At 37.5% G+C, this 27,185-nt stretch overlaps 1 protein-coding gene across 2 annotated transcripts in view; it reads right to left on the reverse strand.

Annotated features, from left to right (window-relative positions):
- The window catches only part of SLC26A7 (solute carrier family 26 member 7), a 151,182-nt gene that overhangs the window by 48,047 nt on the left and 75,950 nt on the right, over nt 1–27,185 (reverse strand). For both annotated transcript variants that reach the window (XM_016185667.2, XM_007517362.3), the window contains one exon: nt 23,765–23,929. In XM_016185667.2, coding sequence (XP_016041153.1) covers nt 23,765–23,929 — 165 coding nt within the window. The remainder of the gene's footprint in view (nt 1–23,764; nt 23,930–27,185) is intronic.

A 27,185-nucleotide genomic window follows, 5' to 3' on the forward strand; every position in this document is an offset into this window, starting at 1 on the left:
AAAATCTGACTTGGTAGATAAGTAGACTACAGAATGCAATTAATGTCTAAGAGAAGAACAAAATGGAAGTCTAGAACTAAAAAAAAAAGCTCATTTGGGAAGATGGCTACTTTGCTTTGAGCCTGAGCAAGTTTCACACCATGTTGGGAGACGCTGCAACAGAGTATAATCTATCTACCTGAAAAAAAAAAAAAGCTGGCCTGGAGCAATGAAGCCTTGGGGACAACCACTACAAAAATACATAAATAGGGAGTCAGGCGGCAGCACAGTTGGCTACGCTCACATGGCACAAAGCGCAAGGACTGGCCTAAGGATCCGGGTTTGAGCCCCCGGACCCCCACCTGCAGGGGAGTCGCTTCACAGGCAGTGAAGCAGGTCTGCAGGTGTCTGTCTTTCTCTCCCCCTATGTCTTTCCCTCCTCTCTCCATTTCTCTCTGTCCTATCCAACAATGACGACATCAATAACAACAACAATAATGACTACAACAATAAAACAACAAAGGCAACAAAAGGGAATAAATAAATATTTAAAAAATACATAAATAAAACTTAAATCCTTTCTAGGATTAGAAGCCTATATTTATTCATTTAAGTGGTAATAATATTTTTTGCATCAAATGAGAATTTGCTGATAATGAGATATTGCTGATAATAAGATATATGAACTACTCACATAAAACATAAAGGTTAAAGAACCCTAAACGGAGTGCCAAAGTAGAAAGAAATAATAACCAGCCTAAATCAAATCCTAACTCCACAGCAACATATGACTTAAGCCCCCTCACTGGGGTCAGGACAGTGGCTCAAGCAATAAGAGCATGTCTTACATGCCTAGGTCTCTGGGATCTATTCTTAAATGCACATAAGAATGATAATACACACACACATATATATCATCATAATTCGTAGAATAGTTCTCTATATGTGCTACCTCTTAGATTTAAAAGTTGGAATGTAGTGGTTCAGATTCACTCTTCAGCATGTTTCAACCCACTTTTCCCAGCATCATTTGTTGAAGAAACTCTCCTTTCTCCATTCACTAGTTAGGGCTCCCTTTTGAAAAATTAGATACCCATAGGTGAGGGGGCTTATTTCTGGGCTCTCAGTTCTACTCCACTCATTACTGTGTCTATTTGAATTCTGGTATCAGAAAGTTTTGATTAGAATAATTGCCATGCAATATAGTTTGAGATCTGGGAGTGTGTTGCCTCCGGTTCTGTTATTTTTTCTCAAGATGGGTGTGGTGATACTAAGTATTTTCTAGTTCCATGTAAACTCTTGTAGATTTTGTTCTCTTCTCTTTAAAATAATAGTAGGACCTTGGTTTTTGTTGTTGCTGTTGTTCGTTTGTTAGCTTTGGGCTCTGGATAAAATATTTATTTTGATGATGTTAATTCTTTCAACCCATGAACATGGAATATCTTTCCACTTCTTGAGAGCATTTTTGGAGGTTCTAGCGGGGGAGTGCAGCTACTCATGTACCCTCAACGGAAGACTGGTCCTCTTCAACCTAGCATACAGCTTGGGGAGGGACACATGTAGAGCAGTGAAGGAGGAAGGGTACACCCACCTAGGCAGCCAGATCAGCCGAATCAACCCTAGTGATCAATGGGGTGACAGATGTCGCAGCCAGATTGCCTCATATCCATCTTTCCACTTCTTTATATCTTTTTCTGTTTCCTTGAACAGTGACTCATAATTTCCAGTATACAAGTTTTTCACTTCTTTTGTTACATTTATTCCTAGATATTTTATTCTTTTGCTGCTGTAATGAATGGGATTGATTTCTGGATTTCTTGTTCTGACTTAGGGTTTGCATAAAAGAATACAACAAATTTTCATGTCAATTCTGTAGCCTGACACCTTACTATATTGCCTGATAATTTCCAAGAGCTTCCTGCTAGATTCTTTAGGTTTTTCTACATATATTATCAGATGTGCAAATAGTGATAGTGTATCTTCTTTTCCAATCTGTATCCCTTTAACTGCTTGATTTTCCTTATTGCTATGGCAAGAACTTCTAATGCTATGTTGAATAATGATAGTGATAGTGGGAAGCCCTAGTACCTGATCTAAATGGGAATGCTTCTGGTCTCTCACAGTTGAGTACACTGTTGGCTGTAGGTGTGATGTACATGGACTTTACTAGGTTAAGGAATTTTCGTCTATTCCCATTTTTTTCCCTGTAGTGTTTTGATCATGAAAGGATATTGGATTTTATCAAAGGCATTCTCTGTGAATTGAGATGTTCATGTGGGTTTGGGTTTCTCTTATACTGATGTGATGGATCACATATGGTTATATATATTGAACCAACCTTGCATCCCTGGGATAAACCCCACTTGGTCATGATGTACAGTATTTTTAATGTACTGCTTTATCCTCTTGGGTAAAATTTTATTCAATATTTTAACATCTATGTTAATTATAGATATGATCTGTAGTTTCCTTTTTTTGTTATGTTCCTGTCTGCTTTTGTATCACAATGATGTTGGCTTCATAGAATCTGGAAGGGAGTATGCCTATGTCTTCAACCTTATGGAAGAATTTTAAAAGTAGAGGTATTAACTCTTCCTGGAAGGTTTTGTAGAATTCATTTGTAAAACCATTCTTGGGAAGGGTTTTGATAACTGTTTCAATTTCTTTTGGCTGTGAACTCCAAATGGATCAAGGACTAAGATGTTAGACCATAAACTATCAAATACTTAGAGGAAAATGTTTCCAACACTGTTTTCCATCTAAATTTTATAGGCATCTTCAATGACTCAAATCCAATCGCAAGGAAGACTAAAATAAATATAAAGCAATGCAACTATATCAAATTAAAAAATTTCTGCACAGAAAAAGAAATCACCACCCAAAGAAACCCCTTAGAGAATGGGAAATCTTTATATGCCATACATACATGAGACAAAAGTCTAATATATAAAGAGCTCACCAAACTCAGCAACAAAAAAGCAAATGACTCCATTCAAAAATGGGGAAAGGATACAAATATAATATTCACTAAAGAAGAAATCTGGGAGTTGGGCGGTAGCACAGCGGGTTAAGCACATGTGGCACAAAGCACAAGAACCCACGTTAAGGATCCTGGTTCAAGCCCCCAGCTCCCCACCTGTAGGGGAGTCGCTTCACAGGCAGTGAAGCAGGTCTGCAGGTGTCTATCTTTCTCTCCCCCTCTTTGTCTTCCCCTCCTCTCTCCATTTCTCTCTGTCCTATCTAACAACGGTATCAACAACAACAATAATAATAACTACAACAATAAAATAACAAGGGAAACAAAAGGGAATAAATAAAAATGACTAAAAAAAAAAAGAAGAGATCCAAAGGGCAACAGACATATGAAAAAGTTCACCAAGTCACTGATTGTCAGAGAAATGCAAATAAAGAACGAGTTATTTCACTTCTGTGAGAATGTCATACATCAGAAAGGGTAGCAACAACAAATGCTGGAGATGATGCAGGAGGTGAGGGAACCCTCCTGCACTGCTGGTTAAACTGTAAATTGGTCCAACCCCCATGGAGAGCAGTCTGGAGAACATTCAGAAGGCTAGAAATGGACCTGCCCAATGGCCCTGCAAATCCACTCCTAGGATATATATTAAAGAACCAAACACACCCATGCAAACAGATCTGTATATTCCTACATTCATAGCAGCATAATGTGCAATAGCCAAAACCTGGAAGCAACCAAGGTGTTCAACAACAGATGAGTGTCTGAGAAAGTTATGGCCTTTATACATAATGTAATACTACTCAGCTATTAAAAAAATGATGAATTCACCATTTTCACTTCATTTTGGATGGAGCCAGAAGGATGGAGCTGTTAAGTGAGATAAGCCAGAAAGCAAAGGATGAATATAGGATGATCTCAGTCATGAATAGAAGTTGAGAAATAAGAACAGAAAGGGAAACACAAAGCATAACTTGGACTGGGTTTGGAGTAGTGCACCAAATTAAGGGATTTTATCAACGTGTGTGTTGGAGGTGGGTGATATACGTAATATAACTTCATTTGTATTGATTAAATATACAAGTTTAGACAATGTGTATATCAACAAGAAAAAGTCATTATTTTTATTGGCTAGGGAGGAAAGACAAATGTCAAATAAATATGTATGGTTTGAAGGGAAATTTGCCTCTTTCCCAAATTCATGTGTTGAAGCCCTAACCTTTTTAATAAACAATATGCAGTACTTCACAATGGAGAGCTTTAAAGAGATACTAAGCTGGGGGGTGCTGTTAGATGGTACAACCAGTAGAGTGCACATATCACTGTGCATGAGGACCTGGGTTCAAGCTCCAGGTCACAACATAGGAGCTCCTGTTGGGAGAAGCTTCATAAGTAGTGGTGCAGTGCTAGTGCAGTGGTATCTCTCCTTTTTCCACCTCCCTGTCTTTGTGTCTTCTCCCTCTCTTTCCCATTCAACTACATAGAAGAAATAATAAAAATAAATTTGTGGTTATTAAATCATTAATAAAATAAAAAATCCCAAGCACTCAGAAGTTTTAAGGCATTTAGGAAATTATTATTTCTACTTTCCTCACAGTATGAAATTATGCCATGTCTCTCCTCTCCTCTCCCTGATCAGCTAGGAATACCAAAGGAGACCACCTGGTACCAAAACAAGACAGAACTAAAACGATTTCAGGAAGCCACCCAATCACCAGTGAGTGCAAACATGTGTGGCTGGTGGACAGAGAGGAGCCTCTGGAGAGATTAAGTGGCTAGTAACAGTTCGACAGTTTATCAGTTGAGACACCACCACCAGTATGTTCCACCAACAAGGGGATGGCTGAAGGGAGGAGAGGACTCCCCTGAGACTCACCAAGTGCAACTCTGAGTCTCCATTGCTACTGCCCTCAGAATCTGGAGAAGCTGCAGGGAGGCCCTGGGTTGACACCAGAGGACAGAGAAAAAATCAGGAAACTCAAGAGAAAACCTATACCTCCTTGGCATAGCAGTGGGGCTGTGAAAGTCTCTTTGCATAACAACTGGATGATCTCTGCAACACCCTGCTTTACCTTTTGCTCAGGAGTCAATGATTAAGATAAGAAGCTTACTTATAGTTTAAAAGCCCTTGGGCTTTCATAGCCTACAGGGAAGAAAAAGGACAAAGGAGGCTTTTTTTTTTTTCTATATAACAGTCAACCTTTATTCAGAACTTATTCTGAACAAATACTCATGGCAAAAGAGGCTTTTAAGCCACTGAGCTCCAAATCAGGGATTAAAATACTGTTGAAACAACTGTTAACATCCACAGCTGTGAACCCTTTAATTACCTTACTTAGACACAAGTCAATCCAGGCAATAGTGATCAATAATTTGAAAATTACTGAAAGGGGGACCTCATAACATACTATATAAAATGGTTAATCAACCTGAAGAAATATTGGAGAAATGAACCAGGACAAGAGTACAGCTAAAAGCCCCCCCAAAGACTGAAGCACAAAATAAGGAGGTCAACATGCAAACACTAGCTAAGAAAATAATCACAGGACTGAGTGAAGAGTTTGAAAGAATTTTCATCAGAAATATAGAAACAACAAATGGGACTCTGAAAGAAACCACTGATTATCTCAAGGTTATGAGAGAGGTAAAAGCTAAAATAGCTGAACTAAGAATACAACTAGCTGAACAAGCTCAAACAGTATCAGAACAGGGTAACAAAATAGATGAACTCCAGAAAACAGTAGGGGGAGAGAGAATAGAATAAATGAGGTTGAAGACAGAATTAGCAAGATTGAAGAAAAATTAGAGACAACTAAAAAAGAAGTAAGAGATCTCAAAAATAGATTAAGAAATACTGAAAACAACAACAGAGACTTATGGGATGACTTCAAAAGAAATAATATACGCATTATTGGCTCACCAGAGGAAGAAAGAGATGGAGGGGAAGAAAGCATTCTTCAGGACAAAAATAGCTGAGAACTTCTCTAGTTTAGACAACACAAAACATAAAGATTCAAGAAGCCCAGAGGGTCCCAAACAGAATTATCCCATACTTAAAGACACCAAAACACATCCTATTTAGAATGGAAAGGAATAAGGATAAAGAAAGGATCCTGAAGGATGCAAGAAAAAAAAAAAAAAGAGTAACCTGCAGAGGAAAACCCATAAGATTAGTAGCATACTTCTCCATACAAACACAACAGGCTCAAAGAGAATGGCAAGATATCGATCGAGTGCTCAATGAGAAAAGCTTTCAACCAAGAATACTGTATCCTGCTAGACTATCATTCAGACTAAATAAAGGCATAAAAACCTTCTCAGACAAGCAACAGTTAAAGGAATCAGCTACCACAAAGCCTTCCCTGAAAGAAGTTCTGAAAGGTCTCCTATAAACAGTCAGACCACCATAAATATGCCATATATCAGAACACTCAAAAACTCTACAAGAATGACATTAAAATATCTTCAATCTTTGATATCAATACATGTCAATGGCCTGAATTCACCCATTAAAAGACACAGATTAGGAAGATGGATCAGAAAACACAACCCAACAATATTCTATCTACAGGAAACCCACCTAACTCAACAAAACGAACTCAGACTCAAAGTGAAAGGATGGAAAACTATCATACAAGCCAATGGCCTACAAAAAAAGGGCAGGAATGGCTATTCTCATATCTGACATGATACACTTTAAAATGAATAAAAATTAAAAAGATAGGGATGGACACTACTTAATGCTCAGAGGATCAGTCATTCAAAAGGACTTAACAATTATTACCATCTTTGCACCCAATGAGAAGCCATATAAATACATCAACATCTACTATAAGAGCTATAGCACTATATTAACATCAACAGTCATAGTAGGGGATTTCAACACCCCACTCTCTCAACTTGAAAGATCATCCAGGAAGAAAATCAATAAAGACATAAGGGAGCTAAATGAGGAGATAGATAAACTAGGACTATTGGACATTTTTAGAGTCATTCATCCCAAGAAACTGGAATACACATTTTACTCAAGTCCACATGGGTCATTCTCAAGGACAGACCATATGTTAGGCCACAAAGACAGCATCAGCAAATTCAAGAGCATTGAAATTATCCCAAGCATATTCTCAGACCACAGTGGAACTAAACTAACACTTATCAACAAAAGATAAGTAATAATCCCCAAATGTGGAAGTTCAACAGTACACTCCTCTACAACTACTGGATCAAAGAGAAAATAAGGGAAGAAATCAAAATGTTTCAAGAGTTCAAAGAAAATGAAGACACAAACTATCAAAATATTTGGGACACAGATAAGGCAGTACTGAGAGGGAAGTTCATAGTCATAAAAGCACACACTAGGAAACAAGAAAAAGCACAAAAAAACAACAACACAAAACAACTTGATTTCACATGCTACAGACCTAGAAGAAGAAGAACAAAGGAACCCTAAAACAACCAGAAGGACATAAATAACTAAAGTTAGGGCAGAAATAAATAACATTCAAAATAAGAAAACCATACAAAAGATCAAAGAAAGTAAATGGTGGTTCTTCAAAAGACTGTACAAATTGACAAACCTTTAGCCAGACTCACAAACCAAAAACGGGAGAAGACCCAAATAAATTGGATCATAAATTAAAGAGAAGATATCTCAACAGACACCAAAGAAATTTAAGATATCATGTGAGAATTCTATGAACAACTATATGCCAGCAAGCTAGAGAACCTGGAAGAAATGGACGATTTCCTAGATACCTACCAATTTCCAAAACTAAGTAAAGAGGAACTAAATAACATGAACAGGCCCATCACAGCTAACGAAATTAAAAGTTATCAACAACTTTCTCAACAATAAAAGTCCTGGACCAGATGGTTTTACAAATGAATTCTGCAAAACCTTCAAAGAAGAACTAATACCTCTACTTTTAAAAGTCTTTCAGAAGATAGAAAACAAGGGAATACTCCCTTCCAGCTTCTATGAAGCCAACATCGCATTGATACGAAAGCAGACATGGATACAACCGAAAAATAAAACGACAGACCAGTATCTCTGATGAACATAGATGCTAAAATATTGAACAAAATTCTAGCCAACAGGATACAGAATTATATTAAAAAGATTGTTCATCATGACCAAGTAAGGTTTATCCCAGATTGGTTTAATATATGTAAATAAATCAATATGATCCACCACATCAACAAAAGCAAGACCAAAAACCACATGGTCATATCAATAGATGCAGACAAAATTCAACATTATTTTATGATCAAGACACTACAAAAAATGGAAATAGATGGAAAATTCCTCAAGATAGTGGATTCTATATATAGCAAACCTACAGCAAAAATCATACTCAACGCTGAAAAACTGGAAGCATTTCCCTTCAGATCAGGTACTAGACAGAGCTTCCCACTATCACTATTACTAATCAACATAGTGTTGGAAGTTCTTGCTATAGCAATCAAGCAGGAGCAAGGAATTAAAGGCACACAGATTGGAAGAGAAGTCAAACTCTCTCAATTTGCAGATGACATGATAATACACATAGAAAACCCTAAGGAATCCAGCAAGAAGCTTTTGGAAATCATCAGGCAATACAGTACAGTGTCAGGCTACAAAATTAACATTCAAAAATCAGAGGCATTCCTCTATGCAAACACTATGTTAGAAAAAGTTGAAATCCAGAAATCAATTCCTTTTACTATAGCAAGAAAAACAATACAATATCTAGGAGTAAACCTAACCAAAGAAATAAAAGACTTGTATACTGAAAATTGTGAGTCACTACTCAAGGCAATTGAAAAAGACACAAAGAAGTGGAAAGATATTACATGTTCATGGGTTGGAAGAATTAACATCACCTAAATGAATATACTACCCAGAGCCATCTACAAATTTAATGCTATCCCCATCAAGATCCTAAACACATTTTTAAGAGAATAGAATAAATGCTACAAATGTTTATCTGTAACCAAAAAAGACCTAGAATTGCCAAAATAATCTTGAGAAGAAAGAACAGAACTGGAAGCATCACACTCACAGATCTCAAATTGTACTATAAGGCCATTGTCATCAAAACTTCTTGGTAATGGAACATGAATAGACACACTGACCAGTGAATTAGAACTGAGAGCCCAGTAGTAAGCCCACAGACCTATGGGCATCTAATCTTTGACAAAGGGGCCCAGACTATTAAATAGGGACAGGGGTGTCTCTTCAACAAGTGGTGTTGGAAAAAATGGGTTGAAACATGCAGAAGAATGAAACTGAACCACTATATTTCACCAAACACAAGTCAATTCCATGTGGATTAAGGACTTGGATGTTAGACCACAAACTATCAGATACTTAGAGGAAACTATTGGCAGAACTCTTTTCCACATAAATTTTAAACACGTCTTCAATGAAATGATTCTAATTACAAAGAAGACTAAGGCAAGCATAAACCTATGGGACTACATCAAATTAAAAAAAAAAAGCTTCTGCACAGCTAAAGAAACTACTGCCCAAACCAAGAGACCCCTCACAGAATGAAGATCTTTACATGCCATACACAGACAAAGGCAATAACCAAAATATATAAAGAACTTGCAAATCTCAACAACAAGACAACAAATAACCCCATCCAAAAATGGGGAGAGGACACGGACAGAATATTCACCATAGAAGAGAACTAAAAGGCCGAGAAACACATGAAAAAATGCTCCAAGTCTCTGATTTTCAGAGAAATGCAAATAAAGACAACAGTGAGATACCACTTCACTCCAGTGAGAATGTCATACATCAGAAAAGGTAACAACAGCAAATACTGGAGAGGTTGTGAGGTCTAAGGAACCCTCCTTCACTGCTGGTGGGAATGGCAATTGGTCCAACCTCTGTGGAGAACAGTCTGGAGAACTCTCAGAAGGCTATAAATGGACCTGCCCTATGATCCTGCAATTCCTCTCCTGGGGATATATACTAAGGAACCCAACACACCCATCCAAAAAAATCTGTGTACACATATGTTCTTAGCAGCACAATTTGTAATAGCCAAAACTTGGAAGCAACTCAGGTGTCCAACAGCAGATTAGTGGCTGAGCAAGTTTTGGTATATGTATATATGGAATACGACTCAGCTATAAAAAATTTCACCATTTTCAGCCGATCTTGGATGGACCTTGAAAAATTCATGTCGAGTGTAATAAGTCAGAAACAGAAAGATGAATATGGGATGATCTCACTCTCAGGCAGAAGTTGAGAAACAAGATCAGAAAAGAAAACACAAGTAGAACCTGAACTGGAATTGGCAGATTGCACCAAAGTAAAAGCCTCTGGGATCGGTGGGTGGGGAGAATACAGATCCAAGAAGGATGACAGAGGACCTAGTGGGGTTGTATTGTTATATGGAAAACGTTATACATGTACAACGTATTGTATTTACTGTTGAATGTAAAACATTAATTCCCCAATAAAGAAATTACAAAAAAGAAAATATGCCATAACAGTGCTTACATAATGAGAGAACATGCAAAACCACCAAGTCACACTAAGATTTCTGCATTTCAAAAACATGTGTTTGTAGTAGTAAATATGGTCACCCCAGTATGAAAGGGATAAGAAAAATCCTCATGGTTTTTATTGTCTGTAAATTAAACTACAGCTTATAGAGAGGAGCATACTTCACAATATGTTCCAGAAAGTTTGTGGGGATGATCAGAGATTCATTTAAGGAACACAGAGAACACAGACACACACGCACGCACACATGCATGCACACACATACATGAACTCTCAGGACTGACATCCTAGTGGCTATCCTGCTGACTCACAAAGCTAAACTAAATCATAGCAAAAATAGACCTATAGGAGATGGGTGATATGTGGAAATAGAGACAAAGACTGAGACACATATTCACATATGCTCATATAACATAGGTCTAGGGATCCTAAGCTTACATTAAATTTCTCTTTAAAGCCAGTCATCTGAGAGTATGCTGCCGAGTACAAAGTGTCAGTTGACAGATTGTTATGAAAGATCATTACTCACTTCCCAGATCTCGAGAAACACAGATAGTTTATATCTATGTGGCTTAATAAGTAAAGTAGCTCATCAGACTAACCAATTTTAATAAAATAGGACTACCATTTATTTTGAGACTATAATACGAGTTCTTTAAAGTGGTAATTTTTTTTAAATAAGGTTTTACTGATTTATCAATAGTTTATAATACTATATATATTTCAGGAATACAGCTATACAATGATGTGTATATGAGCCTCAGGCCACCCACCAGGACCAGTGCTATTACTATTATGAATTTCACTCTGTCTTACCTGTCCTCCCACTTCCCTTTTCCCTGTTAGGTAAATACCATGCTTTCGTAGAGTCTAACAGTTATTTTTACCTTGAATTTTTAATTTGTTTATGTAACCTATATTTCTCATATGAGAGAAATCATCCAGCAATTTCTTTTACTTTCTGACTTATTTTACTTAACATAACCACATTAAGTTACATCTAAGTTGTCACAAAAGGGATGAGTGCACCTTTTATATAGCTGATCAGTATTCACTGCGTATATAGATCACATTTTCTTTATTTAGAAGGTCAGATAGAGATGGACTACAGTTAGTATAATGTGGCCCCAACATAGTCACTTCACAAGTGGTGAAGCAGGTCTGCAGGTGACTATCTTTCTCTTCCCTCTCTGTTTCTCTCTGTCCTATCTAATAAAATGGAGGGGGGGGAGCCACCAGGAGCAGCAGATTCATAGTGCCAGTACTGAGTCCCATCAAAAACCCCAGTGGCAAATAATAATAACAATGCAGTCCCAACCCTAGAACCTCTGAAACTGTTAAAAGCTGTGAGAAACTAGGGCAAATTTCCCCCTAGAAGCTCCACTCACTAGTCTCTTCTTTAAGTCCCACAACACCCCCACCCAGGTAGCACCAGTGTTATGTGGATGCGAGATGTCACCTCTTTCAATGGGCAGTTTACAATCAAATATGAAGTCTTTGATTTGAGGTTTTAGTGGTGGGACTTGGTAGAACCTGGCTGCTTCTCAAAGAAAACTTTTCTCACCACTGACCTTGTGCCTTCGACACCTGTAGTAAATTAGTACTGGTAGGCAGTATAGCCTTCCAACATGACTCCAAAGCCCCTGAGTTGAGAGATTGTGACTTTTTTTATTTTTCCCCTGTTTTATTTTTACACATTTCATAAACATCTACTTGTACCTATACAGCACATCCTTTCTTTTTTTTTAATTTTTTATTTAAGAAAGGATTAATGAACAAAAACATAAGGTAGGAGGGGTACAACTCCACACAATTCCCACCACCCAATCTCCATAACCCACCCCCCCCCTGATAGCTTTCCCATTCTCTAGCCCTCTGGGAGCATGGACCCAGGGTCATTGAGGGTTGCAGAAGGTAGAAGGTCTGGCTTCTGTAATTGCTTCCCCGCTGAACATGGGAATTGACTGGTCGGTCCATACTCCCAGTCTGCCTCTCTCTTTCCCTAGTAGGGTGTGTCTCTGGGGAAGCTGAGCTCCAGGACACATTGGTGGGGTCTTTAATCCAGGGAAGCCTGGCCAGCATCCTGGTGGCATCTGGAACCTGGTGATTGAAAAGAGAGTTAACATACGAAGCCAAACAAATTATTGAGCAATCATGGACCCAAAGCTTGGAATAGTGGAGAGGAAGTGTTAGGGAGGTACTCGCTGCAAACTCTAGTGTACTTCTGCTTTCAGGTATATATTTTGCAGTAGTTTATGGATACGAGCACATCCTTTCTAATTCTATCTGGCCTGAACAGAGAGTGATTTTCATATTTACCTTACTATAAACAGAGGAAGGAAAGACAAGTCAGGATGGAAAAATGGGGAGAGACTACAAATGTTATCACTCTCAAGAACAGTCAAAGAACTGAGATCTCCAGACATTACACTAATCATCTTATATGTAATGACATTTTATTTCTCTTATCTGTCATTTAATATGAGTATTTGTATTAGCCTCACTTTATTACATCATCTGCTTTCAATTACATTGTCTGGATTTATGTATGAACACAGTATGAGATAATATTGTTCAATAAATATTTGAGTCTCTATCTCCCATTCTTCACATCCTCCTCAGCAATTCAACAAAACTTCAGAGAAACAGTGATATCACTTTTTAATTGCATCTTTAATGCATATGAAGTGGGTCAATAAGTATTTGTTAAATAAACTGCATTTTAGTGGCTTTTGGGGCATTCTAACCTCATTGTACCCATGTGTATTTTGTAGAATTGCCCCAGGTTGAATAGTTCTGGTTTTGAAACTTCACATTTAGCCTAAATATCCTCCTTATTTTTTTCCTTCCCTTTATCACTTTATTTGGGAGTTAATGGTTTACCATGAAGTTGTTGACACATCAGTATAATTTTTCCTCTCTTCATGCTATGTGTATGCACAAAACTCTCATCCCCAACTCTGGTCCATTTCTACTAAGTTCACTTTGTACATGATCAGGCTAAAGTCTGCTGTCATTCCTTAACTTTGTTCAAAATGGAAAATTTTTACATCCTTAGAGTCTTTAAATATGATCCATACATTTCAAAAATTCCTGTCCCCTGCTTCAATTCCTTGCTTTCAAGTTGGTGATACTTGAATCCCACCTTTAAACAGGTCTAAATTCTTGCACCAGGACCCCGCTGGATCCTACCAAAACTGTTGTTATCATAAGGTCTCTCTGTTCTTAAGAATTTGATGTCTCCTATAAAATCTGCCTATACATCATTATATCATCAAGTATTTTAGAATAGATAATGCTAAGGCCAACCTCCCCAAGTCCATTTACTTCCTAAAGTAGCACATAAAAGTAAGAGAACAGTAGAACTATGAAGCTGAAAGCTCTGTCCCACGTTGTGTATTCTTTTTTGAAAAAAATATTTATTTATTCCCTTTTTGTTTTATTTTTGTAGTTTTTATTATTGATGTCATTGTTATTGGATAGAACAGAGAGAAATGGAGAGATGAGGGGAAGACAGAGAGGGAGAGAAAGATAGACACCTGCAGACCTACTTTACCGCTTGTGAAGCAACTCCCCTACAGGTGGGGAGCCAGGGGCTCGAACCGGGATCCTTATGCCTGTCCCATTGTGTATTATTTTTATTTTATTTTAATGAGAGAGAGAGAAAGATGCAGAGAGAAGGAAACAAAAGAGCATGACTTAGCTCTGGCTTATGATGCTGTTGGAGACTGAACATAGAACCTGGGAGGTTTACGCATAAAATTCTTTTTGGATAACCATTATGTTGTCTCCTCAGCTCCAGGCTGGGATTTCATGACCACAAACAATTACAAAAAGAAGAAAGGACATAACATTCTATTTTTTATATTTTATATGAAAATCCCTAGTCAATTTTTTTTTCACAGAAGGAATAAATCCATGCCCTATTGCTTTAAAAGACAAATTAAGTCTCTGACCAAAATGTGATCTAGGGGAAGTATGGTATGTTAAATGACTAGAGACAACATGGGTACATGAAACCCATTTGGACCAAATGCACTGTCAAGCAAGCCAAGGCCATGGTGGCATCCAGCCATCCCTTGTTTAGAAAACTAAGTCTAATTTGAATTGTTTGAGCCTGGATTTTGTGGTGTTGCTTTTTTTTCAGTGAATTATGGGGGATGGAGAAAGCCTAGCCTAAGGTGGTTGAGTTGCAAATTATATATATATATGTGTGTGTGTGTGTGTGTGTGTGTGTGTATGTGTGTGTGTGTATGTGTGTGTGTGTGTGTGTATATATATATATATATATATATATATATATATATATATATATATATATCCTCTGATCTAGAATTTTAAAGTGACCTTTGCTACAAATTCCCATATTATTTCCCCATATCCATGTCAAACCTACCACATTTGCTATTTACACCATCACTGATTGAATTAAGCTACAAAAGAACATTCTTTTTTCTCTCCCTTTAAGCTTATTCTGTCCACTTTTCAGGGTATATGGAACAACTCAGGAATTCACAAAATAAATGTAACAATAACTGCAGGGAAAATTGAGCTATCATAAACCACCAGAGAGTGTTCTTGATTCAGAAATCCCAGAGGGCCCATGTCTTCAAAGTAGATTTGTTCCCCACATATAAACATCATTTGTACATATTTAATTGTGATCTCATTCTCTATAAAAGAAAATGTCTTGTTGGCTCTGATTTCCTTGTGACGTTTTATCCCATTTTATGAACATTCTTGGTTCTTTGCTGCCTTCAATGGTGTCCAAACTGAAAAAAGTGCTTTGCTTGTATTACAGTGGTGGGAGTGGAAATCAAACTGTTTTCCAGTTCTGAAATGCCTTGTTTTTAAGGAAGAAAATAAAAATATCTAAGTACTGTAGCTGGCTAGACTACCAAGCTTGCCTTTTGCTCTTGGGTTTACCGTACAGAACTGTACATGATTTTTTAAAAACAATATCCATAATAAGTGCTGACATGTAACTAGCTTTTCCAATTTATCATAGGCTGCTGTAGGCTAAGACACAGGCACCATCTCAAAGACACTCACATATGCTACTATGAACTAGGAATTTTTAAAGTTTTTATTATGCCATTTGGAGAACCATGTTTTCTAATAAAATGTTATGTCACTATTTCTCAAACCTTTAGCCAGACTCACAAACCAAAAAGGGGAGAAGACCCAAATAAATTGGATCATAAACTAAAGAGAAGATATCTCAATAGACACCACAGAAATTCAAGATATCATGTGAGACTTCTATGAACAACTGTATGCCAGCAAGCTAGAGAACCTCATAGAAAGTCCCATAACCTAGATATACACCAGTTTCTGTGAGAGAGAGCTTATGTGCACACGTATCCATAAACTACTGCAAAATATATACCTGAAAGCAGAAGTACACTAGAGTTTGCAGTGAGTACCTCCCTAACACTTCCTCTCCACTATTCCAAGCTTGGGATCCATGATTGCTCAACAAATTGTTTGGCTTCGTATGTTAACTCTCTTTTCAATCACCAGGTTCCAGATGCCACCAGATGCTGGCCAGGCTTCCCTGGATTGAAGACCCCACCAATGTGTCCTGGAGCTCAGCTTTCCCAGAGACACACCTTACTAGGGAAAGAGAGAGGCAGACTGGGAGTATGGACCGACCAGTCAACGCCCATGTTCAGCGGGGAAGCAATTACAGAAGCCAGACCTTCTACCTTCTGCAACCCTCAATGACCCTGGGTCCATGCTCCCAGAGGGCTAGAGAATGGGAAAGCTATCATGGATGGGGGTGGGTTATGGAGATTGGGTGGTGGTAATTGTGTGGAGTTATACCCCTCCTACCTTATGGTTTTGTTCATTAATTCTTTCTTAAATAAAAAAATTAAAAAATCCTTGAAACAAAACAAAACAAAAAAAGAAATGAAGATTTCCTAGATACATACCAATTTCCAGAACAAAGTAAAGAGGAAGTAGATAACATTCCCCAAAATAAAAGTCCTGGACCAGATAGTTTTACAAATGAATTCTACAAAACCTTCAATGAACTAATATCTCTACTTGTAAAAGTCTTTCAGAAGATAGAAAATAAGGGAATACTCTCTTCCAGCTTCTATGAAGCCAACATCACATTGATACAAAAGCAGACATGGATACAACAAAAAGAGAAAACTATAGACCAATATATCTGATGAATATAGATGCTAAAATATTGAACAAAATTCTAGCCAACCAGATACAGCAGTATATTAAAAATATTGTTCATCATGACCAAGTGGGGTTTATCCCAGGCATGCATGGTTGGTTTAAAATATGTAAATCAATCAATATGATCCACCACATCAACAAAAACAAGACCAAAAAACACATGGTCATATCAATAGATGCAGAAAAAGCCTTTAACAAAATTCAACATCACTTTATGATCAAGACACTACAAAAAATGGGAATAGATGGAAAATTCCTCAAGATATTGGATTCTATATATAGCAAACCTACAGCAAAAATCATACTCAATGCTGAAAAACTGGAAGCATTTCCCTTCAGATCAGGTACTAGACAGAGCTCCCCACTATCACCATTACTATTCAACATAGTGTTGGAAGTTCTTGCTATAGCAATCAGGCAGGAGCAAGGAATTAAAGGGATACAGATTGGAAGAGAAGTCAAACTCTCCCAATTTGCAGATGACATGATAATACACATAGAAAAATCTAAGGAATCCAGCAAGAAGTTTTTGGAAATCATCAGGCAATACAGTACAGTGTCAGGCTACAAAATTAACATTCAAAAGTCAGTGGCATTCCTCTATGCAAACACTTTCTTCTTCTAGCGTTTGCCCTTCTTCCGTAGCCAGTCAACAGCATCAGGTTGAGCCTGATATAAAGTTTCGAGAAGAAATTGAAATCCAGAAATCAATTCCTTTTACTATAGCAAGAAAAACAATACAATATCTAGGAGTAAACCTAACCAAAGAAATAAAAGACTTGTATACTGAAAATTGTGAGTCACTACTCAAGGCAATTGAAAAAGACACAAAGAAGTGGAAAGATATTACATGTTCATGGGTTGGAAGAATTAACATCACCTAAATGAATATACTACCCAGAGCCATCTACAAATTTAATGCTATCCCCATCAAGATCCTAAACACATTTTTAAGAGAATAGAATAAATGCTACAAATGTTTATCTGTAACCAAAAAAGACCTAGAATTGCCAAAACAATCTTGACAAGAAAGAACAGAACTGGAGGCATCACACTCTCAGATCTCAAATTGTACTATAAGGCCATTGTCATCAAAACTTCTTGGTAATGGAACATGAATAGACACACTGACCAGTGAAATAGAATTAAGAGCCCAGTAAGTAATTAGTAAGCCCACAGACGTATGGACATCTAATATTTGACAAAGGGGCCCATAAATAGTAAATATTAAATAGTAAACAGGGACAGGGGTGTCTCTTCAACAAGTGGTGTTGCAAAAAATGGGTTGAAACATGCAGAAGAATGAAACTGAACCACTATATTTCACCAAACACAAGTCACTTCCATGTGAATCAAGGACTAGGATGTTAGACCACAAACTATCAGATACTTAGAGGAAAATATTGGTAGAACTGTCTTCCACATAAGTTTTAAAGACATCTTCAATGAAACGATTCTAATTACAAAGAAGACTAAGGCAAGCATAAACCTATGGGACTACATCAAATTAAAAAAAAAAAAAAAAAAAGCTTCTGCACAGCTAAAGAAACTACTGCCCAAACCAAGAGACCCCTCACAGAATTGGAGATTTTTACATGCCATACATCAGATAAGAGGCTAATAACCAAAATATATAAAGAGCTTGCCAAACTCAACAACAGGAAAACAAATAACCCCACCCAAAAGTGGGGAGAGGACATGGACAGAATATTCACCACAGAAGACATCCAAAAGGCCAAGAAACACATGAAGAAATTCTCCAAGTGTTTGATTGTCAGAGAAATGCAAATAAAGATGATGAGATACCACTTCACTCCTGTGAGAACGTCATAAATCAGAAAAGGTAACAGCATCAAATGCTGGAGAGGTTGTAGGCTCAAAGGAACCCTCCTGCTCTGCTGGTGGGAATGTAAATTGGTCCATCCTCTGTGGAGAAAAGTCTGGAGAACTCTCGGAAGGCTAGAAATGGACCTACCTTATTATCCTGAAATTCCTCTCCTGGGGAATATATCCGTATATTATATATATATATATATATGTATATATATATATATCCATATATTGTTCTATGGAAAACTATCAAATGTTATGCATGTACAAACTGTTGTGTTTACCGTTGAATGTAAAACATTAATTCCCCAATAAAGAAATTTGTTTTAATTGAAAAAAAAAATATATATATAAAAGGAAAATACAAATTCAGAGGAAGCACAGACATATTTGGAGGTGAATTGTACTGGTGAGATTTGAGATTCATTTATTGGGAAATGGAAGAAAGCAAAGGTTATTGTCCTTTTTTAATATCAACAATAATTCGGTTATACTTATTGCTAGTACAAAGCTAATGACCGCTGTCAGATGCTATATTCTAGACATTTCCTAGATATACAGAATTTGCCTCTTCCCATCTTACATCATGTTTCAGGAATAAATCCCTGTAGGTAATATTAATAGCACATTATAGAACAAATAATAGGAAATGAAAGATAGTCATTTGCTCAGTATTTATTTGAGGCTAGGCTAGTTCTATGATCTGAATACTGATTTCTTGGATTCTAAAGTTCATTCTCCTATTGCACCTTCAAAGGAAAATAAAAAAGATGGTGGCACACCAGGTTAAGCATACATGTTACCATGATCAAGGCCTTAGGTTTAAGCAAGCCCCTGCTCCACACCTGCAGGGAGGAAGCTTCACAAGTGGTGAAGCAAATACTATAAGTGTCTTTCTCTGTCTCTCTCCCTATCTCCCCTTTCCTTTTAAATGTCTTTCTGTCCTATAAAGAGAGAAAAAAAAATTTAAAAATAGCTGTCAGGAGCAGTGAAGCATGCAGGCACCTAACCCCAGCAATAATCCTGGAGACAAAAAAGACTGATTAGTGTCTTCCTGTTTATAGGAACTGTAATAAAGTAATCAGAGTGAATTTTTTAAAATATTTATTTTATTTATTTATTCCCTTTTGTTGCCCTTGTTGTTTTATTGTTGTAGTTATTATTGTTGTTGTCGTTGGATAGGACAGAGAGAAATGGAGAGAGGAGGGGAAGACAGAGAGGAGGAGAGAAAGATAGACACCTGCAGACCTGCTTCACCGCCTGTGAAGCGACTCCCCTGCAGGTGGGGAGCCGGGGTTCGAACCGGGATCCTTATGCCGGTCCTTGTGCTTTGCGCCACCTGCGCTTAACCCACTGCGCTACAACCCGACTCCCAATCAGAGTGATTTTTATACAATATGTAAAAAATGATGTACAATACCTCAAAATTCACTAAAGAATAACCATGCTTTTAATCAAAAAATAGTTTTATTAGGGTATATTAATTTAGAGATGAGAACTAAAGAGTGGAAAGTAAAATATAATATATGAAGAATATTAGGAAGACTAACTAAAAAGGTTAAGTTAGACCTAATCTATGCACCTACCATACCATCAGGACATTTGAGCTCCTAACAGTATCCTCGAAGTTCATATTATAGATGCAGATTGAAGAGATTCTGAAAAAGACACTCAGAGGATTAGAGAAGAGTTTCACACTCTTAGAGAACTCTTCACTTAAGGAAATTGGTTATAATTTCAGTTACAAGGGAAAGAAAAGTTTAACTGGCTGAGCTCCGTTGGAGTTGATAGCATAAGCCTTACAAGTTTGGTGTATTGATAGAAAAGAAAAAGGGGTAGTGCCAGGTCTACTTCTTGATACCTACTGGAGGGGCCTGAGCAATGGTGTACCCAGTTAAGCACATATGTTACAACGTACAAGGACCAGGCCATGCACTGAATGAATGAATGAATAAATAAATAAATAAATAAATAAATAAATAGACCTAATAGGTGATTACACTACACTATGGGGGGCATAACAAAACACATTCCACAACCTTTGCCTGATTCAATTATCTAAAAATCATCTTCTGGAGCAATGATATGTGAGTGTGATTTATATCACACACAGATCTCTTTAATATAGTAATCCATGCAACTGCCACCAGAGAAACAAGCTGAAAGACCAAATGTGGCTCCTCCATCAGGCTGCCCTATTTCTTTTCACACAAAAGTGAAAAAAGGACGATTAATAGCATATGAGAGCAGCAAATGTTAGAAAGGTTGTGAGGTCAAAGGAACCCTCCTGCACTGCTGGTGGGAATGGCAATTGGTCCAACCTCTGTGGAGAACAGTCTGGAGAACTCTCAGAAGGCTAGAAATGGACGTGCCCTATGATCTTGCAATTCCTCTCCTGGGGATATATCCTAAGGAACCCAACACACCCATCCAAAAAAATCTGTGTACACCTATGTTCTTGGCAGCACAATTTGTAATAGCCAAAACCTGGAAGCAACCCAGGTGTCCAACAACAGATGAGTGGCTGAGCAAGTTGTGGTCTATATACACAATGGAATACGACTCAGCTATAAAAAATGGTGACTGTTTTCAGCCTATCTTGGATGGACCTTGAAAAATTCATGTCGAGTGTAATAAGTCAGAAACAGAAAGATGAATATGGGATGATCTCACCCCCAGGCAGAAGTTGAGAAACAAGATCAGAAGTAAACAAGTAGAAACAAGATCAGAGAACATGTAGAACCTGAACTGGAATTGGAGCATTGCACTAAAGTAAGACTCTGAGGTGGGTGGGTGGCTGGGGAGAATACAGATCCAAAAAGGATGACAGAGGACCTAGTGGGGGTTGTATTGTTATATGGAAAACTGGGGAATATTATGCATGTACAAACTATTGTATTTACTGTCGAATGTAAAACATTAATTCCCCAATAAAAATTTTTTTAAATAGCATATGAGAATATGATTGAAGAGGGCAAGTTGTAGCCTACATATCCTTCATTACTCAGTACATGTGCACAATATTCTAAGCCAGGCATCAAGGCTGAATCACACACTGGTTTGCTCCTGTTACATAGAACTCATGTCACAGGAAGTCTTAATTCAGTCACCTGACAGCTTACAGCTACTTTGGTCTACTTATGTTTGAAACAGACCTTGAAACTATGTAGTTTCCAGGCTGAGTTTTAATGTTCTTATTTTAGTTGTATGCTTTTATATAATAAATGAATCGCTGAGCAGGATGTTACCTGAATGACAAATATTCTGAACAAGTTTTCAGCTCCTTGCTATCAATTACTATCTTTATTAACTATTGGATATCAACTGCTCAAAGAATCACCCCTTTAAACAGATCACTGATGCTATTAATCCAAATATGAAACCAGCAAAATATTTAAATTGTAAGCATTGGGGCCAGATAGTGATACACACAGTAGAGCACATGCATTATCATATGAGAGGAGCCAAGTTCAAACCCCCAACCCAGAAGTGAAGCTTCACAAATGGTGCAGCAATGCTATAGTTCTCTCTCTCTCCCTCTTATCTCTCCCTCCCCTCTCAATTTCTCTCTGTTATATCCAATAAAATGGGGGGGGGTGACTGCTAGGAGCAGTAGATTTGTAGTGCCAGCACCTAAGCCCCAGGAATAACTCTAAAGAGAAGGAAGGGAAGGAGAAGGGGGGGAGGAGTGAGGGAGGGAGGCAGGGAGGCAGGGAGGCAGGAAAGAAGGAAGGAAGGAAGGAAGGAAGGAAGGAAGGAAGGAAGGAAGGAAGGAAGGAAGGAAGGAAGAGAAAGAAAATCTTGCGACAGAAAACTCATATGGATGACTCAACTGAGAGACCTACCTGACCTAGGACCACCTACCCAAGACCTGTGACTGGACACACTAACCATCAACCGTCACTTGTGTGAATCACAAGGTTTGAGCCAGCCCATGCAAATATGAATTAGCCAATCTCAAATGATATGGGATGGAGAAAAAAAGACCATAAAAACTCAAAGGTTCTTGACTTCCAGCCCTTTTATCTTGTGTTTTTTCAGAGACACATTCTCTACTGTTTCTTAGGCAAACTTAACTTTTTTCTAAAAAGTTTTCTGAATGCAATAGATGATTCCTAGGATGAATGACAGGTCTCACATTTGGTTAAAGCCTTCCCAACATGAGTAAGAACATGGAATGTTTAGAAGGGGATTATAAATTACTCTGTAATTATGTATAATAGTAAAATACTACAGAATATTTCAATAAATAAATTAAATTCAGTAAATAAATAATTGAACTTCCATATATTGGAAAAGTGCCCATTTTCTGATCAACATTAAGAAAAGTAAGGATGGGAATATTTTATTTTTGGGTAGAGACAGAAAGAAATTGAGAGAGAGAGAGTTACTCACCCCTGAATTTGTTATGTGCATATATACATGTATTATGTGCATATACACATTAGTAAATTTCTGTTTGAGGGCCAGCTAGTAGAATACCTAGCTGAGCAAATATGTTACCATGACCCAGGTTCAAGTCCCCAGTCCCCACCTTCAGGGGGAAGCTTCATGAGTCATGAAGCAGGGGTGCAGATGTTTCTCTTTTTCCCTCTCTATCTCTCCCTCTGCTCTTGATTTCTCTATGCCTTATAAAGTAGAAGCAAGTAAAATTTAAAAAATAAAGTACCTAAAGAAGCTTTAAAAATAAAGTTTTACTTTTATTAATCTTCCTTTTATCTCTAAGACCCTAGTTGAGAACCCAGAAGGGCAGAAGGCAAAAAAAAAAATAAGATTTACTCTCAGATACATTAATTAGTTTTCTTATAAAGTTCCAATATTGTGTGACTTCTTAAGTGTAGATTTTAGAGGTGAGATTTTAAAGAGAACATACACATTGGAATATTACTAAGATAATTTGTCAAAACTGCTTACAAGGTCCTCTCTTAAGTTCAAATGGATTTTTATAGCAGAGTGCATTGATGATCACCTGGGCCACAACCCCAGTAGTGGTTTCTATTAGTAGCTGGCAACATCTGGTACACACATATACACACATACATAAGAATTTTTAATCATGACACAAAATTCTATCATATATTCAATTGATTATATAAGCAATTGTTTCCAAATTCAATAGGCATTGGTCATTAAAACACTTTAATATGATAGGCCATATCCTAAAGATTTTTAGACCCAAGTTGCTGTACTCTAGAAAAATCTCAGTATTGTAATCAACCAAATTATACTTTGTGAAACTCACATAAGCGAAATATATGGACAACGACATAAGGAAAACTCACATAAAAGAATCCTAGTGGTCCAGATATGTACGGCATTTTTATTCCCAAGAGAAACTTGACTTGTGAAGTCACGACATGGGTGGCAGCCCCAGTTGTCATCGCACTGATCACAGGCTCTGTAAGCAGGAATGTGGCACTGCCCAGCTGAAGCATAAACATGGCGACCTAAGAGGAAAATGGAAGGTAAAATTTCCTGAGGTTCACAGAGAGAGTAATATCTGACACATCTTCATTTTCATTAAACAGATAGCTTTTGAAAAGTTATGGGAAATAAGTTTCTTAATTGTTCGCATGCAATAGCTTGAGTTTTCTGTCAAACATTACTGGGTTCACAAACATTGATTTTAATGTAAGCATCTCAACTAAAGAGAGCACAGCTTTATTTCTAAAAAAAGACTTTTTCTTTTTTCCTCTAATACTTCTCATTTATGTTACAATGAAAAGAAACATGGTCAAATCAGTTAATGTATATTCTCTAATGAGAAAAATCAAAATTGCATTGTCACACCTGTATTTTTTTTCCACCAAGGGCAGGAAGGAGAGATCACCAACCTTTTTTGAGATCCATTGACTTTTGTAATAGTTTTCCATCCTTTCACATTGAACCTATTTTTATCTTGTTGAGCAAAGTGTGATTCCTACAGACAGCATATATTTTGACCCCACAGTCCAACTTTGTGTGGCCACTCTGTTCCCCCTAGATGCACAGGGAGTTGGGGAACCACATTCACAAGCCCTAATACAGGGAAGCTTGGGATAAAGAGGCCACATGGAACCCCCCTAGGCATGAACATGTGGGAGTTGGGGACCATATTAGCCTGCCCCAGTACTGTGAAGTCATTGGTTTTCCTGGATGCATACATGTGAGTTTGTCATAAAGCTGTGGAAGCTGGACAGGGCCCAGGTCTGTCTGGTTGAGTTTAGGGGCTATGTGAGAACCTTCCTAATGGTAGTGCAGGCAGGCTGATACCAGCTATCTTGGGGGTGGAACATTTATTCATGGCTCCATGCATGAAGTCTGACAGGCTTGTTGGTGTAGATGGTGGTGTTGGGAACTGGGGTCGGGGTGAAATGAAAAATCCACAGGCAAAAGAATGAAAACCTCTGTGAGTGGTGGACTCTTATTTCCACATTCCAGTATCCCCAGTGGAAACCTTGGTGGACTCTAACTGTAGCCAGCCTTCTTTCACTTTTGATATTGTCAGCATCTTGACAGACTCTGTTACCAATTGGCTTGTGCTGCACCCAACTTGAAAAAAGATTTTAAAAAGCTAGGTGCTAAGGTAGAAAAGTTGTTCAGGCCTGGTAGTAATCACTCTGAAACCCATTAATAAGAAATAAATTTAACTCCTTACCTACCAGTGAGTCTCAATCTCGTTCTTTGGTTATCTTTGAGTTGTAACACTGGAGAACTATAACACTGAAGACCTGTATTACATATTTTTTTCATAACACAAGGAGTCTAGAGAGGTCCTTGCCTTGTTCTATGTCTCCTTTCTAGGCCTCCCTGTGTTTCTCTTCCTCTGTCATCATGTTTTCTGTGTTTCAAGGATTATTTCTGCATTTGCTGGTTCATTTACTTCAGTTGGTTGTTGATTCTGTTACTGCCATCTCACAGAGAGCAATCCTGGAGTTGCAAGATGGTCGCCATATTCTTTCCAACCATGCTGAAATTTCTATACCTCACTATCTACACATTATGATGAAGTCTGCCCTATATATATTTGTAGAATTAGTGTACTGTGAATATGAAATGCTATATGAAATATCTTCAAAGCCTCTGAAGTGTATATAATAAATGTAACATGCTATGGACATCATAAAGTGTCAGCATATTTACTCAATCTGGAAAACCATCACCATACTTGAGAATGTAATAATAATAGAAAAAAAAAAAGACGGTACCATATTATTCATCTCTGGAGAATGTGAAAGTATTCATCAGTTATATATAATTTTTTTCAGTTAAGCAGTACCCTATCATTTAATATTTAAAAAGAAAATAACATGAATTGCCAATGTAAAAATAAGTAATATATTATTCCTGTTAACACCAAAAGCCAAAGCAGCAGCCTCTGCTACTAGCATTATTTGTAGAAATTCTGTCAGTTTGTCAAAGTAGAAATGTCTTGAGGGAAAAACACAATCAATGGTATAGGTACAAGTGGAACACACTAATCTTCTTGACAATTTATGATGTACAGTCTGTTAGTTTTCATCCTAAAAACATTATCAGTTAAGAAAAACACTGAACCAATTTTCCCAAAACATCTCTCTACTATTCTATAGTAAGTTAGTTCCTAGTCATGACACTGACTCTTTCAGGCCCTAAAAATGAAACTACTATATTGTTGAAGTAAGATAAAGACCAAAGCACAGGATTCTTAGTTCAGTCAAATGCAGCAGACAAACAATCAAAACCTTTCCATTGGTAAAAACCTGTTTGCATGTATGTAATTTTACCTGTACATGGGATGATGGGAAGTTCTTATCTTTCTTATCCAAGAAAATACTTTCATTTACTCTTGAGAATCAAACTCTTGGAAGGTGTTGGAGAAGCATTTCCTTCTTGATTTTAGGTTTTATTTTGTGTCCTAAATTCTAGTACCTACTTAGCAGGTAATGATTTGTCATGCTTGTGAAATAAAGAATATCTAACTGAAAACAATTCATTAATTAAGTCCAGTTAACCACCCACTTATAAAAGCAGCTTCTTCGTTATTTCCACAACTTGAGTCTAGGAAAAATACATGATATAAAAAGAGTTCAGGTCCACCTGCATATTAGATGTCAGGCTCAGGCAAAAACTAGTAAAGTCATAGGTCTTCTGGAATATACCTAAAATAGCTTTTTCCCAAAACAGAGACCCCAAATCTTCACCTGAAATACTTTTGCCTTTAGGTTCATTAGTCAACAATTTGTTGTGCTTTATATCTTAACTCTTGTTCAGCCACCAGGTTCCAGATGCTACCATGATGCCAACATGACTTCCTTGGGCAGAAGACCCCACCATGTGTCTTGGAGCCCCAACTCCCCAGATTCCTGCACCACTAGGGAAAGAGAGAAACAGGTTGGGAGTATGAATCAAGCTGCCAACACCCATACTCTGTGCAGAAACAATTACAGAAGCCAGACCTTCCACCTTCTGCATCCCACAATAATCCTGGATCCATACTCCCAGAGGGATAAAGAATAGGGAAGCTATCAAGGGAGGGGAATACTATGGAGCTCTGGGGGTGGGCACTGTGTGGACATGTACCCCTCTTATCCTAAAGTCTTGTCAATATTCACATTTTATAAATAAAAATAAAAGGAAATGTTCAGTCACATCAAATGTTGAAATGACGCATACGACAGAAACCCCCAAACATGGAGTACAACCTTTAAAACATACCCCAAAGCTTAAATAACTTTTGAAATA

The sequence above is a fragment of the Erinaceus europaeus genome, chromosome 1 (assembly GCF_950295315.1).
Source record: "Erinaceus europaeus chromosome 1, mEriEur2.1, whole genome shotgun sequence".
Lineage (NCBI taxonomy): Eukaryota > Metazoa > Chordata > Mammalia > Eulipotyphla > Erinaceidae > Erinaceus > Erinaceus europaeus.